This window comes from Sarcophilus harrisii, chromosome 3 (assembly GCF_902635505.1).
Source record: "Sarcophilus harrisii chromosome 3, mSarHar1.11, whole genome shotgun sequence".
NCBI classification, from domain to species: domain Eukaryota; kingdom Metazoa; phylum Chordata; class Mammalia; order Dasyuromorphia; family Dasyuridae; genus Sarcophilus; species Sarcophilus harrisii.
The window spans coordinates 240,235,337-240,252,632 of NC_045428.1; the positions used below are offsets into that span (position 1 = coordinate 240,235,337).

A 17,296-nucleotide genomic window follows, 5' to 3' on the forward strand; every position below is an offset into this window, starting at 1 on the left:
AGGGAAGGAGAAGGGAGGGAAGAAAGGAATTAAGGGAGGGAGGGAAAGAGGAGGGAGGGAGGGAGGAAGAAAGGAGGGAGGGAGGGAGAAAGGAGGGAGGGGAGGAGGGAGGGAGGGAAGAAGAGAGGAAGGAGGGAGGGAGGGAGAGTTGGAAGGGAAGAGGGGAAAGAGAGGAAAAGAAAAGGAGAGAAGAACCAAAGAAGGGAGGGAAGGAGAGGGGAAGGAAGAAAGGAATTAAGGGAGGGAGGAAAGAGGAGGGAGGAATTAAGGGAGGGAGGGAAAGAGGAGGGAGGGAGGGAGGGGGAGAGGAGGGAGGGAGGGAGAAAGGAGGGAGGGGAGGAAGGGAGGGAGGGGAGGAAGGAGGGGAGGAGGAAGGGGAGGAGGGAGGGAGGGAGGGAGAGAGTTGGAAGGGAAGAGGGGAAAGAGGAAAAGAAAGGGAGAGAGAGAAAAACCAAAGAAGGGAGGGAAGGAGAAGGGAGGGAAGAAAGGAATTAAGGGAGGGAGGGAAGAAGGGAGAGAGATAGGAAGAAATTAAGGAAGGAAGCGAGGGAAAGAGGATGGATGGGAAGGAAGGGAAAGGGAGGGGGGAGGGGAATTACAGAAACATTTGTCGTGGTACAGAGACACGTAGTCCTACCGCCTTATTTGGCCAGGAAACTGCTCATCGAGCTTAGTGCGCAGCCGGCCCTGTACTGTGAGTTGTGCTGCCTCGGGCCGAGCTTTTTTGCTGCGGGGAGAGGAAGGAGACGGCAACCGAGACGCCATTGACACTATGTTGTGAATAAAACACAAGAGGGATGGGCGACGTGGAGGGCTTGAGTTTCTTAGTCTGGAGCGAAGCCGAACAAGTGAAAGTATAAAAGGGGGGGACAGAGAAAGGAGGCGAGAAGATAAGACGGCCATAGGTGTCAGGAGCGAGGAAGACGAGAAACGAGAAAAAAAATTAGGGAGAGCCGGCCTAGGCGGAGGACGCGAAGCCCCTCCTCCTCCGCCTCCCTCCCTGCTTTCCCCGCCCCTGAGGAGCCGTAGGAGTCGGTGACGACCGAGTTACTTCCTCCGGAGGCGATCGAGCTCGGAGCCAGCGCACCGGGGGCAGGGCTGCCATTTCAGGTCGGACCGAGAGCGGAACGCATCTCTCGCTTCCAGCGCTGACCCACCTGCCCCCGCCTCCCCTCCTCATCCTCCGCGGGGCTGGTTCTCCGCGTTGCTGCTCCTGCTGCGTGGCGGCCCTTGGGCTTGCCGGGAGCTCCCCACGTCTGTGAGGCCGGGGCGCCCTGGGCTTTGTGGACCTCGCTCGGCCTGCGCTGGAACCTCCGGAGCCCGCCTCCCAGGTGAGGAAGCGCGACCCGCCCGAAGCGGGCAGAGGGGACTGCCAATCTCCTGGGCAAAGGGGGCGCCGGAGCCGGGGTGGGGGGCGGGGGCCGAAGGTAACCCCCGGGCTCTGAGCCCGGGAAAAGCTTTCGGCGGCTCGGGCCGGACGCCGGCCGCGGCCTGCGGGGTCCTGCCTCTTCTGCCAGACCCGGCCAGCGATTTGTCGAGGGGGAAAGCGAAGCCCCGCACCCACGGAAGCTGGGTGGTTGCGCTAGGGAGTGTTGAGCCCAGGCCAGCAACGAAGGGACAGAGGAGAGCTCTTCTACGGCTGGAAACTGCCCGGCTCCAGAAGCCCTGAAAGAAAGCGCCGCTTCCAGCTGTGCTGGGGAGGGAATGGCGAAGGCACCCCCGCATCCCCCGTTCCCCTTTCTTCCTCTCCCCCAGCTGCATTTCCTAGAAGGGTGGTGCTAATTAGCCTGCTCTTTGCTTTCCCAGCGGCCTGCCCCTCGAAATGTAATGAAATGTGGGTGGACCCGATCTTTATTACACTTCAAAGGTAGAAGTTATGGTGTGTGACTAGATTAAAATAATGACCCTTCATCTCCCGGCTCGGAATGCTCTCCTTCCTCCTCCTCACCTCCGCGGCCTCGGTGCTTTCCTTCCTAAAGCCCAGCTCTTAACACGCTGGAAGCCTTCACCTCCCCCTTCTCCCCTTCCCCTTTCTCCCCTTCCTCGTTCTCCCCCTCCCCTTTCTCCCCCTTCCTCCTTCTTCCCCTCCCCCTCCTCCCCCTTCTCTCCCGCCCCCCGCCAGAGCCTTAATTTAGAAATTACCTTCCACCTACAGTGTATGCATTTTGCTCGTAGGATGCTTCCGCCATTAAAATGTGTACTACTTGCGGACAGGATCCGCTTTTCTCCCCTCCCCACTTCTTTGTATCCCTAACGCCTAGCACTGTAAGTGCTTGTAGTGCTTGTTGACCGGCTAATTGGAAAGGGAAGCGGGGGCCCTTAAGTCTTCGTCTATCCCTGGAGAGAAACATTCACCCATGTTTTCCTTGGGTTTTATTTTCATTTTTAAATTAGGGCTTCCCTTTTCTCACTGTATTATTTAATGTTATTCCCCAAAGAGTTTAAAATATGCTTACATGAAAGGAGTGAGGAAGATGAGGGAAGAATCTTTATATAGCCCGGCTATATAAATGCATTGCGTTTAAGTGATTTTAGTGTTATATTGGATATGTTTATTTCACGTAGTGCGCTATGTATCGAGTGATTGATATGGGGGAGGGGGATGACGGAGAGAGTGAAGAAAGGTGCTGGTTTTTATTTTTATTTTGAGGATATGAGGTGTGTGGTAGACCCCTTTTCTCCAGTAGACATGAAATGTAATACTTTGTGTGGTAAAAGAATGAAAGTAGGGTAAAATAGCTTTTAATGAATTCATAACCCATCAATCTTATTTATGCATATTCTTTCAATTAACTAATAAGCATTTATAAAGTCCCCACTCTGTACCTAACATTTTTAGGCACTGGGTCACAAGTACAAATGCAAAGATTAAAACGGCCCGTACTCTGACATCTGACCCTGTTATTGTTTAGAATTAGTCGGGATCTGAGCTCTGCTATTGCTATGACGTCACAGGATGAAAAATGCTTCCCGGATTTGGGAGGGGCACAAGGCCAGGTTTTTTTTTTTGTTTTTTTTTTCTTCTCTGATTCTGATTTTGTTTTTAAGGAACTTTTTATAAATATGTTATAGGCCAGAATTCCTCAGTCTCCTCCGCCACCCCCCAGGCTTTAACATTTACAAAACTTTTCTTTCCTCCCTTACCTGAACCTCAGGTCCTGGTCAAAGAAGAAGCCAAGCAAAATCTGGGTCTGAGTTAATCAGTGTCTGAACCTGTCTTGCGTGATTAATTCCACCCACACTTTCAGAAAATAGAGTGGTTGAGGAAGGGAGCTAGTGAGGAGCAAAGGAGGCTGGTAAATAAAAAGATTCACCAATCAAACCTCTATCAATTTACTAATTTTATTCTATTTCTAAGAGCCATTCAATCCAGTACTCTTCAGTATTGGGGGGCCTTGGAACAAGCCATTCCACAGGCTAAGAATGATAGACTCGTGCTGTTTTCTTTTCAACAGTGAGACTTTTTGGTATTATTTTTGGACTAAATTTCATGTTAGGCTTTCCTTCAAAATACTTCAGCACCCTTCCTCACCATCCCCCAACGAAAAAAAAGGGGGGGGAATCATAAAACACACTCATCCTCGTGCTAATTAGGAAATGCAAACAACTGCAGTGTTGGAATAACCCTGGTGAGGTGGACTGGTATCATCTTATTTTAAGATAGTAATTTTTTTACACATCCAGTAAAACAAACACAAAAGTCACTTTAGATATGGTGGATTTTAAAGTTCAAAATGAGTAGTCCACTTTGAAGAAAGGAAGCAATTTATTCTTATCAGTAGATGGTGGTTAATCTACACAAATGAAATAACACTAGATTTGAATTAAGAGGATTGATCCTTGAACTAGCTATAAACTCTCATGAACAACCTTGTAAGAATCATTCTTTGTTGATATCATTTTTCTGACCTGTAGAATGTGGAATCTGGATCTTATTCCTTCCAGCTCTAACGTTCTTGGTTTTTCTATTTTCTATTTTCTCTCCTTCCTTTTTTGGGGAGAGGTGCAGGGGATGATTCTTAATTCTTTAGTTTTATGCTAGATTTTGTTCAGTTTTGTAGACTGAGGTAGAATTAATATGAAAATGTATTCCTGGCTTTTAATACAAATACTAAGAGAAAAGGTTCCCTGTCACTCCTATATAAAGAGCTATAATTATTATCTACAAAATAGAATTCTTTTGTTCATATTTTAATGAGTTTTATAAAAAATCATGCAGAATCAAAGTATTCTAGGAAATACTTTCAGCTAGACATAACCTAATTACTTAAAAAAAAACTGAACATAGCTTGTTAAAATATAACACATCAAGTATTACCACATAAATCAATTTTTGTTGCTGTATAAGATCAATATTTATTTTTACTGAGTAAGTTTAAAAGAATAATGTACAGTACTTTAAGTTTATGTGAAATTAATAGCCATGAAAATGAGATATTTAACTATGGAGCATAACATACTTCCATTACTTATAATGTTACTGATTTGCAATAAAATTTAATTTAAGAGATTTATTACACTCATTTGTCTTTAGAATACTGATAACACACATAAATTTCACCTGTATAGATTAATCATGGTCAACTAGTCAATTAGAATAAACTTCTTCCTTTCTTCAAAGTGGACTTCTTATTTTTAACTTAATGTAATCTACTGCATTCTCATCTGAAATGTTTTGAATAAAAGCCTAGCTGGAAAAACATTCTACCCTGAAATTTAACTCGGACAAACATTTAAAAGTGTCATTATTGTAAAGAAAACACACCACCCAAGGTCTCTCCACCCACTCAAAATAGCCTAGCTCATGCCATTCATCATTCATAGGCTGTCATTCCCAGCCTGAGGAAATGTTTGATGTCTTTGGTTCAAGTACTAGTAACTGACTAGGGACTCTTGAAAACAGAAAATTAGTAAATCCAAAGAATTTTAAATGGAATGGTAGAAATTATTAAGTTTTTGAAGAAGTCCAAGCCACAGCATCTCCTTTTGTCTGATCTCCTTTCCAAGGGAACTAGGTTATCCTCAGTCTAAGCTCCCTTCCAAAGCTAACCTGCATATTCTGGGAGTGTGGGTGGAACTAAGCAGGGCAGACAGGTTCAGATACTGATTAACTAAGGCTCAGGTTTTACCAGGCTTTGTTGGGCAGTGACCTGGACCTGAAGTTACAGATAAAGCAAGTGGGCAAGTGTTAAAACCAGTTGAAGGAAAATAAACTTTTTCGAGTTATAGGTGGGGGGACGATAGAGGGACAGAGAGGAGCTTGTGGCATATTTATGGAAATTTGCAGTCACTCAGTTCATGCAACTAACTAACTAATGAGAATACAAATAAATACTTGTCATTCAAAATATCTAGATTTCTCATAAGAACATTTATACAAAACAAATTGCAAAATCCTTCGATCTGGAAATACCTAAAATGAGGAATAATTAATAGAAATATAGACTAATAATATTCTTGTATAATCTCATGATGGAAAAATGCTCCACTGTATTAATAAATGGGAATTCTAAATTAAACCTGATGTAGAAAATCTGGGATGCCAAGTACACACATACTACACACATACATACATAGGTGATTACATTTTGCTACTTCTCATCTTGTGACTGATACATAAAAGACTTTAAAAAAAAAAAAAACATGAACATGTTTATATATTGGATTAGATATACATAGAAAATTGAATGAGGCCTTCTGAAGTCCAGTGACACGTGAACTTGGGCAACTCATTTAATTTCTCTGAGTCTTAATTTTCTTATCTGTAAAATGGGAATAATAATACCTATGGCATCTGTTTCACAAGATTGTGGTCAGGCTCCAATGAGATAATGCACAGAGGCACTTTGCGAATCTTGAAGTACTATATAATTGCCATGTAGCCCTCAGGAACATACTAATAATGCCTATTGTATTGTAAGCAGTTAGTTCTCTCCAATATGACAGAAGCTTTATCTCTACCAAAATATTGAAGCAAAAAGATTGAGTAATATTTCTTAGGTTGGATTTGTAGTGTTACTAACAATTATTTTAAGTAGTTGAAAATTAACCCAAGTATAAATCTAATTACAATTTAAATGATTCAACTTCATAAATTTGTGACACACTAGGGACAAAACATTGTACTAGATGCTATAGGTCATAGTTTGATACTTATATGAATCCATTATAGATGCCTCTTCTATTTGTGTGAAGTTTTTGGAGGTCTGTTAGGTTGAAAGTGAAGACACTTGTTTGTAGCTGACCCCCTCCCATCCCTCTAGCCACCACTCTAATCATTTAACTTCTGTGGAGTGATTTCTCTGCATTTCTGTAGGAAAACAATGGAGAAGAAAGCATGATACAACATCTTGGGGGGAAAAAATCCTTCCCTGAAATCCATACAAAAGTTGCCTATCTTTGCTCTTTATCTCTCATGCTTTGCCAGTCACTGCTTCTCCTGCCACCTCCCCACTTTGATTTTCCTTCAGAAATAAAGAAATACACAACCAACCAATTAAGACCAATCCTTTTTCTAACAATAATAGTTAAAACAAAAGATGTAAATGTAACTTTAAGGGTAAGGGTTACCTTTGGAACATGAACATAGTCTTCCTGGAAGAATAAAAGAAAAAAATGAGAGTTCAGCAGGAATGCATCATAACCATCTGCTTCAGCAGAATCAAATAGTCAGTGTTTCTTTTCTTGGCCCTTGATTAACCTCTTGATAATGACAGTGCCAGTGGTTTTTGTCCATGTTTTCCTAACTCTTAAGGAATTTAGTCTTTTAAAGAAAGTAATATGTACACAAATGACTACAAAACAAAGTAAAATTTAATTTCTATACTAAAAGATGACCTTGAATTCAGAAGAAAATAGAGATTATTTGTAACAGAAAGAATCAGGATATACTTCTTGGAGAAATATGTAGAAATACTCTGCTATATAATTTTACTCAAATTTTCAAAAAAAAAAAAAAGATTGGATGAAATATTGAAATGTCAGGCCTAAAACTTCTGTGAATTTGAACAAGTAATAGAATTATATGAATTTGGCTTGTTTTTTAAATGTGTTTTCTTAAAGCTGAAACTCTGGCATAGGAGTAGATCAGTCCTTGAGATTACAAAAACAAAGACAAAGGGGGAAACAAAATGCACACATAAGTAGCTCATAGTGGTGTTGTGTGTCTTAAAAGAAAGATCAGTGGTAATATTTTTGACAAGGTGTATATCTTAGTCCATACATTATGCAGTAAATATAAAATAGAGTTATAGGGACTAGACCTGTGATTTAATTGGTTTGAGAAATCCTACAATGAGAATATTCCGTTTGCCAATGCAGACTATCATCTTATCTGCAATTTATTGTGTTAGAGAGTGACCAAGAGCAGAGCTATGAAACACTAAGCCAGTTAACACTCCCATGTAGGCAAGAATCAAATTAAAATGTAGTGGGGAGGTGTTTCACAAAATAAATCAAAATACAGAAGAACATACAGTGTTAACATGTGGTTTTATAAGTCAACATGCAGCTTCAGGAATCCAAGGTTTAATGGCCAATGTTTCTTTTTTAGTTTGGCACCACTAAAAGGTTAAAATTATTTGCCCAGGATCAAGTATCTAGTATATGTCAGAGGCAGGACATAAACCCACCCATTTGACTTTGAGGGCAGGTTTCTAATTATTATGTCATACTGCCTCTCATAAATATAATATATATTGTATTTATATGTAAATATAAAATATAGACCAAGTAAATATTGAGTAATTTGGAGATAGAGGTGGCAGTAGCAACTGAGGGGATTAAGAAAGGCCTTTTAGAGATGGATCTTGAACTGGCATTGAAGCAGTCTTACATTTTAAGCAATGTAGATGAGGTAAAGATTCAGTCTTCACTTAGGGAAAATCTCATACAAAGGCATAGAGGCCAGAATTGGAATGTCATATGAGAAATAGTAAGAAGATCAATTTGGTTAGAAGGCAAAGTGAAGCAGTTTTATATAATACACATGGAAAGGTAGACTGAAGTCACATTGTGAAAGGTTTTAAAAGATACCCAAAAGAGAAGTTTTAATTAATCTTAAAACCAGAGGTGGCCACTGAATCTTTTCAAAACTGAAAAATAACATAGTCAGACCTTCCCTTTAGTATTATCATGTTGACAGCTGTGTGGAGAATGGATTGGAGAGGAGAAACTTGAGACAAGGAAACCAATGAGAAGATCATTGTAATAGTCCAGGCATAAAATGATGGGAGTCTGAACTACATTGGTGGCCTTGTAAGCACAGGGATGGTGATGGGTATGAGAGGTACTGTGAAGATGGTCAAATAGAATTGGCAGCTCGTTGGATTTGTGGGGAGAGGGAGGAGTCTAAGATATGTTGGGGTTTCAAGCCTGGATAAATATGATAGTAGTGGTTATTGTTCAGTCATTCAATCCTGTCTGGTTCTTTGTGACTCTGATGTTACTATGCCCTTCTATGCTCTACTATCTTTCCAAGTCTGCCCAAGTTCAGGTTCTTTGTTTCTTTGATACTATCTATACATCTCATCCTCTGCTAATTCCCCTTTCCTTTTTGCCTTCAGTCTTAACATCAGCACTTTTCCAGTGAATTCCATCTTTTATTTGGCCATTTATATGGCCAAATCTTGAGCTTCAGCTTTCAGTGTTTGACCTTCCAGTGAATCGCCTGAATTAATTTCTTTAAGTATTGACCGATGTGATCTCCTTGTTGTCCAAGGGACTCAAAAAGTCTTCTCCAGCAATTTGAAAGCATCATTTCTGTGGTACCCAGCTTTCTTTACAATCCAACTGTCAGTCATACATTGTTATTGGAAAAACCATAGTTTTGACCTTGTGGGCATGGTGATGTCTCTGCTTTTTAGTATACCGTTCAGATTTGCTATAGCTTCCCATCCAAGAAACAAGTATCTTTTAATTTCATGGCTGAAGTCACCATCTGCAGTGATTTTTGAGCCCAAAAATGTAAAATCTGCTATTACTTCCATTTCTTCTTCCTCATTTACCAGAAAGAAATGGAACCAGTTGCTAGAATCATGTTGTTGTTATTGGGAGATTTTATTTTATTTTATTTTAAGCTTCAAGGACAGTGGGGCTCTAGTCAAAAATGAGGAAGTTGAAAAGAGATGGGTTCTAGGAAAACAGAGAATCCTGTTTTGGACTTTGGAGTATCAATGGATCATTCATTTTGAAATGACCCATTGGAAGTAATGGTGCAGAACTGGAGATCAGAAGAGACTTATAAAGATACATAGAGCTGAATGTCATCTTAATAGAAATAATTGAATATAAAAATTGATGAAATCACCAAGAAAGAGTAGGTCCAAATTAAAGAGAAGACCCAAGAAAGAACTTGGTGTAGATCTAAAAAGGATTAGTTTTGAATTTGGAAGACTTAGATTTAATTCCTAGCTCTCTACTGACCATTTAATCATTCTGACCTTCACTTTTCTTATATGTAAAGAAGTGATAATATACTGAAATACTAGATTTGTAAGGATAACATGAAGTAATGTATAGATGTCTCTAAATATATATTAGGGCTATGTAAACTAAAGAATTATACAAGGGTAAGTTATTATCATTGTGCTTCCTTCCCACATTCCTTCCTTAATCTGGGCACAAGGAGAGCCTCACCTCCCACAGTTGATTGGTCTCCAGGGTCTGTAGCCAACAAAACTTTTATGAATCACTTTACGAGCACTATAAAGCTAGAGTTGAAGCCACAGGTGTCTGTCTAGAAGAAAGTTCAGTGACTGATTTGATCTTCAACTGAAATCATCTCAAGCAGTTTAAAAATTTATCTTTGAATCCATTTCCTCATAACTGAATGGTAATCTTGTACATTGATTTTCAGTATATTTAGCATAGCTAAATTATCATAGTCTGACCCTTTTCTTATTTCTACCTGTTGAAATCTTTCTCTTCAGAGAACAACTCAGTAGCCACTCTTATCCATAAATCCTTCCCTGATCCTCCTAGCTGAAAATAATCTCCTTAAGTATTCCTTGAAATCTTTTCTGTCATGCTCCATTGCTTCTGTCACATTCTGCCTTGAGACATTTATTATGATGCTACAACTCTTTGAGGACATAGTCTATCTCACATATCATCTTTGTATTTCCAACAACTGATACAATGTTCCCATGTATTTAAGATATGTAATCAGTATTGAATGTAATTGATTTGAATTTCTCCATATCTCTCGATCTACTTTTTCAATTTGGGTAAAGTAAACACAACTGAGGTTAGAAGTAATAAACCAGAATGATCCTGAAAGTGATTCTAAGCTTCTTTCCCTTCCTTTTTTCTTCCCTCCAGAGATAGTTTAGAGAGTATGCCCAGATGCAAAGGACATATCGCCATTAATAGGACTTAATATTTTAAAAAATTAAATAGACTAGTTCTTTGTCATATATAGTGAGAAACATTAATCTTAAGATCTATTAGAAAAAATAAGTCTTTTAAATGAGAATTTTCAGTACTTTTGAATTAAATGTTCTCCTATAGAGCATAGTACTCATATTACATAATTATTAAGTGCTTCTTAAATGATATTTGTTAAATAGGTATTGAATAAACGTTGTTACAGTTCTAGAATTGTGTTTGACCAAGTTATTAGCTTTTTTAAAAATGTTTTTGTTTTTGTTTTTTAAGATGAATGACTTTGGAATCAAGAACATGGACCAAGTAGCCCCTGTGTCTAATTATTACAGAGGAACACTTAAGGTGAGTACATGCGAGGAGACAGATAAACTGAAATTTAAAAAGAACTTTTTTTCATATTTTTAAAATCCCACCTCTTCCATTGAAAACAAAAACAAAAAACAAAACCCTCATAACATATTCATAGTCAGGTAAAAACAAATGTCCTCATTGGTCATATCTAAAAATATATTTAATTCTGTACGTTTTAATACATCCTCTGATGGTTTTCTAGAATAATGATTGATAATTGTACTGGTAAGACTAATGGTTGGTTATTTCACTGGTAATAATTTGCTCTATTGGTATTATTCATTCTTCATCAATTAATACAAGTCTTCCCAGTTTCTCTGAAACTATCTCTTTGTTTCTTATATCACCAATGTTGTTCTATATTAGTATGCCATAATTTCTTCAGCCATTCCCTAATTGACTAATTTCTAGTTCTTTGACACTTTAAAAAAAAAAAAAAACTACTATAAATATTCATCGTTCTTTGATCTCTTTGGAATATAGGTCTAGTGGTAGTATAGCTGAATGAAAAAGTACACACAGTCCATTGCCTTCGGCAGAGTTCCAAATTGCTTTCTAGAATGTCTGGACCAATCCATAATTCCACCACCAGTACTTTAATGTGCCTGTTTTTCCCACAGCCCCTCAAATGTTTGTTATTTTCATTTTTTGTCATCTTTGCCACTGATGGGCATGATGTGAAATTAATTATGATTTGGAACTTTTTTTTATATCATTTTTAATAATAAGGATTTCCTCCTTTGAGAACTGCCTTTTCATATCTTTTGATTATTAAGGAATAACTAGAAGAATTCTTTCCAGTATTTCCTGCCCTATCATCTAGTATCTAAAAAATGTGTTCTTGACTACTCAAGATACCTAACTTTAAGAAGAAAATCTTAGGGTTTACTGATTTGCAATGGTTGCTTAATTCTCAAGATGTATTCAATTAATGCCCTCTGAGACATAATAGAAATGATGCCATAATTAGTATGGAACTAAGGTGTGTGCCAGTATCTCAAAGGCTTATCCTACTGATGCATATAATGTCTTGTAAAGAAAAGAGCTTTTAATCATATTTTCTACTTCATTTGAGCATGTTTCTAGTTCAATTTATCTTGTAATTACCCATCTATCTTAGTTGAAAAAATGAAGTCAACTAAGTTAAACAGGTCCCCAACAATATTTTTAGATACTAAGGAGATATAGATGAAAACAGTTTTCATTTTAAACTGAGAAACTGATTTTAAAAGATTGTAATGTAAATAAATTCCAAATAAGTTTTTTTACTTCTAGGATTATAAATTTTGAACTTAAAGGGAAATTCAAGATCACTTTATCTAAATTCATCTAGTTATAGTTGAGATATAATTCATCTAGATATAGTTAAGACACAGAGAGACTTAACCAAGTTTAGACTCATAATAAGTGGCAAAAACGGAATTTGAACTTGGGTCCTTTGTCTCTAAATATAATACTTGTTCCATTACATCTAACTTCCTTTTTAGATTCCTTTGAAGATTTCTTCATAATTAAGACGGTTGAAAACAAACTTGAGAATTAACATTATTGACTTGCTATGCTATATTATTTCCAAATCTCTGTAGTAGTAATAATAATAATAGTTAACATATAATTTATGTAAATTTGCAAAGGACTTTTCATGTATTATCTCATTGGATCCTCACAATAATCCTTTGGTGAACTGAACCAGCTACGCCCAGAGAAAGAACTCTGGGAGATGACTAAAAACCATTAGATTGAATTCCCAATCCCTATATTTATGCCCACCTGCATTTTTGATTTCCTTCACAAGCTAATTGTACAATATTTCAGAGTCTGATTCTTTTTGTACAGCAAAATAACAGTTTGGACATGTATACTTATTGTGTATCTAATTTATATTTTAATATATTTAACATCTACTGGTCATCCTGCCATCTGGGGGAGGGGGGGGTAGGGGGTAAGAGGTGAAAAATTAGAACAAGAGGTTTGGCAATTGTTAATGCTGTAAAGTTACCCATGCATATAATCTGTAAATAAAAGGCTATTAAATTTAAAAAAAAAAACCAAAACAATAATCCTTTGGTGTAAATGCTATTATTGTCCCTATTTTATAGATGAGTAGTTTATAAATAATCTGCCCAGGGTCACACAGCTAGCTAGTATCTGAAATGAGGTGTACTCCCATCTGTATCTTCAAGAAGCTCTAGCACTTAGAGCAGCCACAACCAGTAAAAATTTCTCAGCAGATAGGCTAAACCAGTTTGAGAGTAATTGATGGGTTTGAGTACCTCAGATAGATTGGTGAGTTAGGGGATGTTGACTGGAAAGGATGGAAGAAAATGAATCCAGTTCATGTGCAAGTCAAGACATTAGCCCGTGATGTCACTGGTCCTCTTTGAAAGTACACATGCAACAAATCTGAAATGAGATTTGAACTGTCTTCCCAATTCCAACTCTAGCTTTCTTTCTGCTAACCATAGGCTGCTGGGAGGATTGAAGATTTCACATATTGGCCTGGTTGAGAGGTAGACTGAGAATTACTATTTTTTGATTTGCTGGTCTATATTATTTTTTCTTCAAAGATTTTTGTTAATTATTTCCAGGATTTTGGGGGCTGGGTTTCAATTTTTACTCTTGTCTGATTCATATTTATAATATTATTTTTCTGAAATAAGGGAAAACAAAAATATATTTTCTATTTGTTTAATAGTCTCGATGTATTTTCTTTTTGTTGACTCAACAGATGGGTCTTCATGTTACATATGATATAAGGCTTCCAATTTATATAGAAAAAATATGTTTTTTTAAATACTTTTTTTTTTTCTTACACAGGTTAAGTTAAAATAGTACCTCTTACTTATGGAGAAAGAGGATCTTAATAACATTCTTACATGCTTGTTACAATAGTAGTTTCATTTGTATTAGAGAGTATTTAAGTATTTAAGACCATTGCTCGTTTCATTTTTAATAAACCAAAAGATTCTTCTGTAACAGAAAGAAGTAGGCATTTTAAAGATAGCGACATTTAAAGATGCATTTAAGATTTTATCAAAAAAATTTACATTCATTAAGAAGTAGACACTTTAGAAGTAGTAAGTGGCATTTAAAGATGCACTTAAGATTTTATCAAAGAAAATCACATCAATAGAAATATACTTTAAAGTTTTATCTTCTCATTTATTACTTCTCTTTTATCTCAATCAGAATTCATCTTTTCATAAAATTTAGGCTATTTTTGCCTGTAACTTTATTGATAATAATTCTATCAACATAACTATGTACTCATTTATTTAAAGCACTGAATTTCAATTCAGCAAAGCGCAGTTTTATACAACTTTGTAATTGGCATGTTAGTAATACAAAGACAAAGTGTCTTTCCTATTTATATTTTAGTGGACAAATATAAAATGTACAAAATAAGTGTAATGCGAGGGAAATTGAATTAAGAAAAACCAGTTACAACTGCTGGAATTCCAAGAACCTGAAATGAGGGAATACCTTCTAACCATGAGGATAAATAAATGAAATTGTAAGTAACAATTTGGCTGGGACATAAAATTTATAAAGGGAGGCAGTAATGTAGTAAGGCTAGAAACATAGTTTTGAGTTAGTTCGGTGACAGTGAGAGATTTTTGAGCAGGAGAGTGAAAAGATCACAACTGTGCTTGAACAGGATTATTTTTGAAGATATGTATAAGATAAATTGGAGAGAGCAGAGATCTAAATGCAAGGAGTACCTAAAATAGAATGTAATGGTGTGCGAGATGTCATAGGACTAGAATACCATGGATGTGCAATTAGTTGTTTTCTTAAGAGGGAGAAAGAGGGAAGTGTCAAAGAGGACTCCAGAGTTGTGAACCTACATGATTAAAGGAGTGGTAGTACCCTCAACAGAAATGGGAAAATTTGGCATATAGGCAATTTCAGTTTGAGGAACTGGGGAAATACAATGAATTTTCTTATTTACTTGCTGAGTTTAAGGTACCAGTAGGACAGCCAGAAAGAGTTATTCATATCAGGGAGTTGACATGTTATTGGAGCTCAAATGAATTCATATGTTGCTTAATATTTTACTCTATTATATAGCATGGGAAACAATTAAGAAAAATCCAACTGTAGTCGTTGAAAAGGTATACAGATTTATAGATGGGCAAACTTGTTGTCGTTAGATATATTTGTCACTATTTGTTGTCTCTAGATGCAGGAATTTCCAGAGGCTAGAAATCTGTATAAAGAAAATATATTTTAAGTATTTGGGTAATTTACAAATGCTGGAATCTTATGAGTATTTACTAAGTTATTTTTTTTAATATCTGTAGTATCTGAACTCTTTCTTCATTTCATTTTTAATTTTTTTATAACCAGTAATGGTGTCTTCTATTTAAATGTTTTTAAATTTTTCATTATGAACTTAGGAATCATCAAAATGCTACATTATTAAAAATACAAAATTAGATTATTCTATTTTAATGTATTTGTATTTTTCTTTAAAAAATTAGCATCTTTTTTTTCAACCTCCACAATATAAGTGTTTTGAATTCCATTATATCAAAAGACACTTTTAGGGTGCTAACATTCAATATATGATTATTTAGTATTTATATTTTTTGCTTATGGTTTTTTATTTGTACTCAAGAATAACCCTTGACATTATGATAAACTTATATCTGTTAGTGAACAAGCATTCACTACCTGCTTACTACAAGTTGTCTGACTCTTCCTGTTCCCATTTGGAATTTTCTTGTCAAAGATACTGGAATGGTTTGTCATTTCCTTCCCCAGCTCATTTTACAGATAAGGAAACAGATAAACAGAATTAAGTGACTTGCTTAGAGTCACACAGTTAGTGTCTGAAGCTTTATTTGAACTCATTTCTTCCTAACTTCAAGCCCAGAACGCTATCCATTGTGACACCTAGCTGCCCTGCCTTGGCAGGATATAGAAAAGAAGGCAGAACTAATCCTTGTTTTCATGGAGCTTACATTCTACTGAGGCAAGGGAAAAAATATAAAACACATGCAAGATACATAATAAAAGTTTTAGTTATTTGGTCATCCTAAAGCTTATTTAGGAGTACCACATGGTAAAGTCAGTATTCCTCAGCATTAATTGGTAATTGATTCCCACAGAATTTCATAGCAGCTATTCTCTTGTCGGTTCAGTCAGTTTCAAGTAGGTTAAAAGTAAATTAAATATATTTTAATCTTTCTATAATTTACTTTTGCAGCGTCAACCAGCTTTTGATACCTTTGAATGCACAGATTCACTCTTTGAAGGATTTTTCCCTGCACTAAATGAGGAGCAGACACTTCAAGAAGTACCAACTGGCTTGGATTCGGTGTCTAATGGTAATTTCCTGGTCATAATTCACAAACCCAAATGTAATTTTTTTCTAGTTGTGGTAAAAATATTGATATGTGTACTTAACTGTGTCTCTTTAGATCAGCTTAGTGAAAATATTGTCACATATGATTTTGATGTTATAATGAAGCTTGTGGTATTTTAATTACTTTATATATTGATGTTGATATAGTTAATTAAATGTTATTTCTGTCACTAAACTAGCAAATACAACTATTTGATTGAAACTTTCTTTTATGTAGGAAATTGATGCTTCCAACCCATTGTCATTTGAAATTTGGTTTTAGTTTTATTTGGGGTTTTTTGTTTGTTTTTGTTGGGGGGGAGGTTGGTGTTTTTGGAGGTTTCTTAGGGGGGGGTTGTTTAAATAATAGATTCCAATTGATTTATCCACATTCTGAAGGCTAGTTTCTTCTCTTTATGAAGTTATTTTGAAAAGCAGATTCTATTCAGCTCTGGATTCTGATTTTGACTTTGTCAGTGAGCCACTTATCTTGAATCATTTAACCCCTCTAGGCTCCATTTTCCTACTCTACAAAATGAGTTGAACCAGATGATCTCCCTAAAATTTCTTCTAACTCTTACTATTCTATGATTCTATATTGTTAGGTTTATGGCAAGTAAACACAAATTCAGCCTCAGGAATGCAGTTTATATTAAGATAAAAAGATAACTGATCTATAAGTCATCTGTTACTTCAGCCTCTTTAACACAATTACTAGTATAAACCTACTAGTATGAGCAATCTTAGAATAAATCAATAGGTATGAGAACTGAGAAAATTAACCTAGATAGGATTTATTTACAAATAAAAGAGGTTTATCTCAAATAAAAGCAGAAAAATATCCACACTGAGATTCATTGGAGTTTAAGCAAGTATTTGACTTCAATATCAAGCACTACACAGAAAATAGTAATTATTGAAATGCCACTCTTAACCTGAGCTCATGAAAGCATGTCTCCTTGGTTTTATATGAGCCTAATCAGGTAGGTAGGACAGTGGATAGAGGAAGGAAGGATAGAGGAAGGAAATGGGAGAACACTCATGTCTCTGTCAAGAAAACTCCAATTGAAGACATGAAGAATCAGACATGATTAAAAAAACAAATGAACAAAAAGAAATACATTCTTGCTCATCCTTGTTGTTCAAATTGTGCTTTTTCTTAAAAAAAAAAAAAAAAAAAAAAGTAGTGTAAAAATAAATTGGAAATTC

The 17,296-nt window shown here is 36.6% G+C and overlaps 1 protein-coding gene across 1 annotated transcript in view; it reads left to right on the top strand.

Annotated features, from left to right (window-relative positions):
- The first annotated feature begins 1,218 nt into the window (after window positions 1-1,218).
- ETS2 (ETS proto-oncogene 2, transcription factor) overlaps window positions 1,219-17,296 on the top strand; it is a 30,584-nt gene continuing 14,506 nt past the window's right edge. The window contains exons 1-3 of the mRNA XM_012544340.3: window positions 1,219-1,331; window positions 10,657-10,728; window positions 15,950-16,070. Of these exons, the coding sequence (XP_012399794.1) occupies window positions 10,657-10,728; window positions 15,950-16,070 (193 nt within the window). The 5' untranslated portion in view covers window positions 1,219-1,331. The remainder of the gene's footprint in view (window positions 1,332-10,656; window positions 10,729-15,949; window positions 16,071-17,296) is intronic.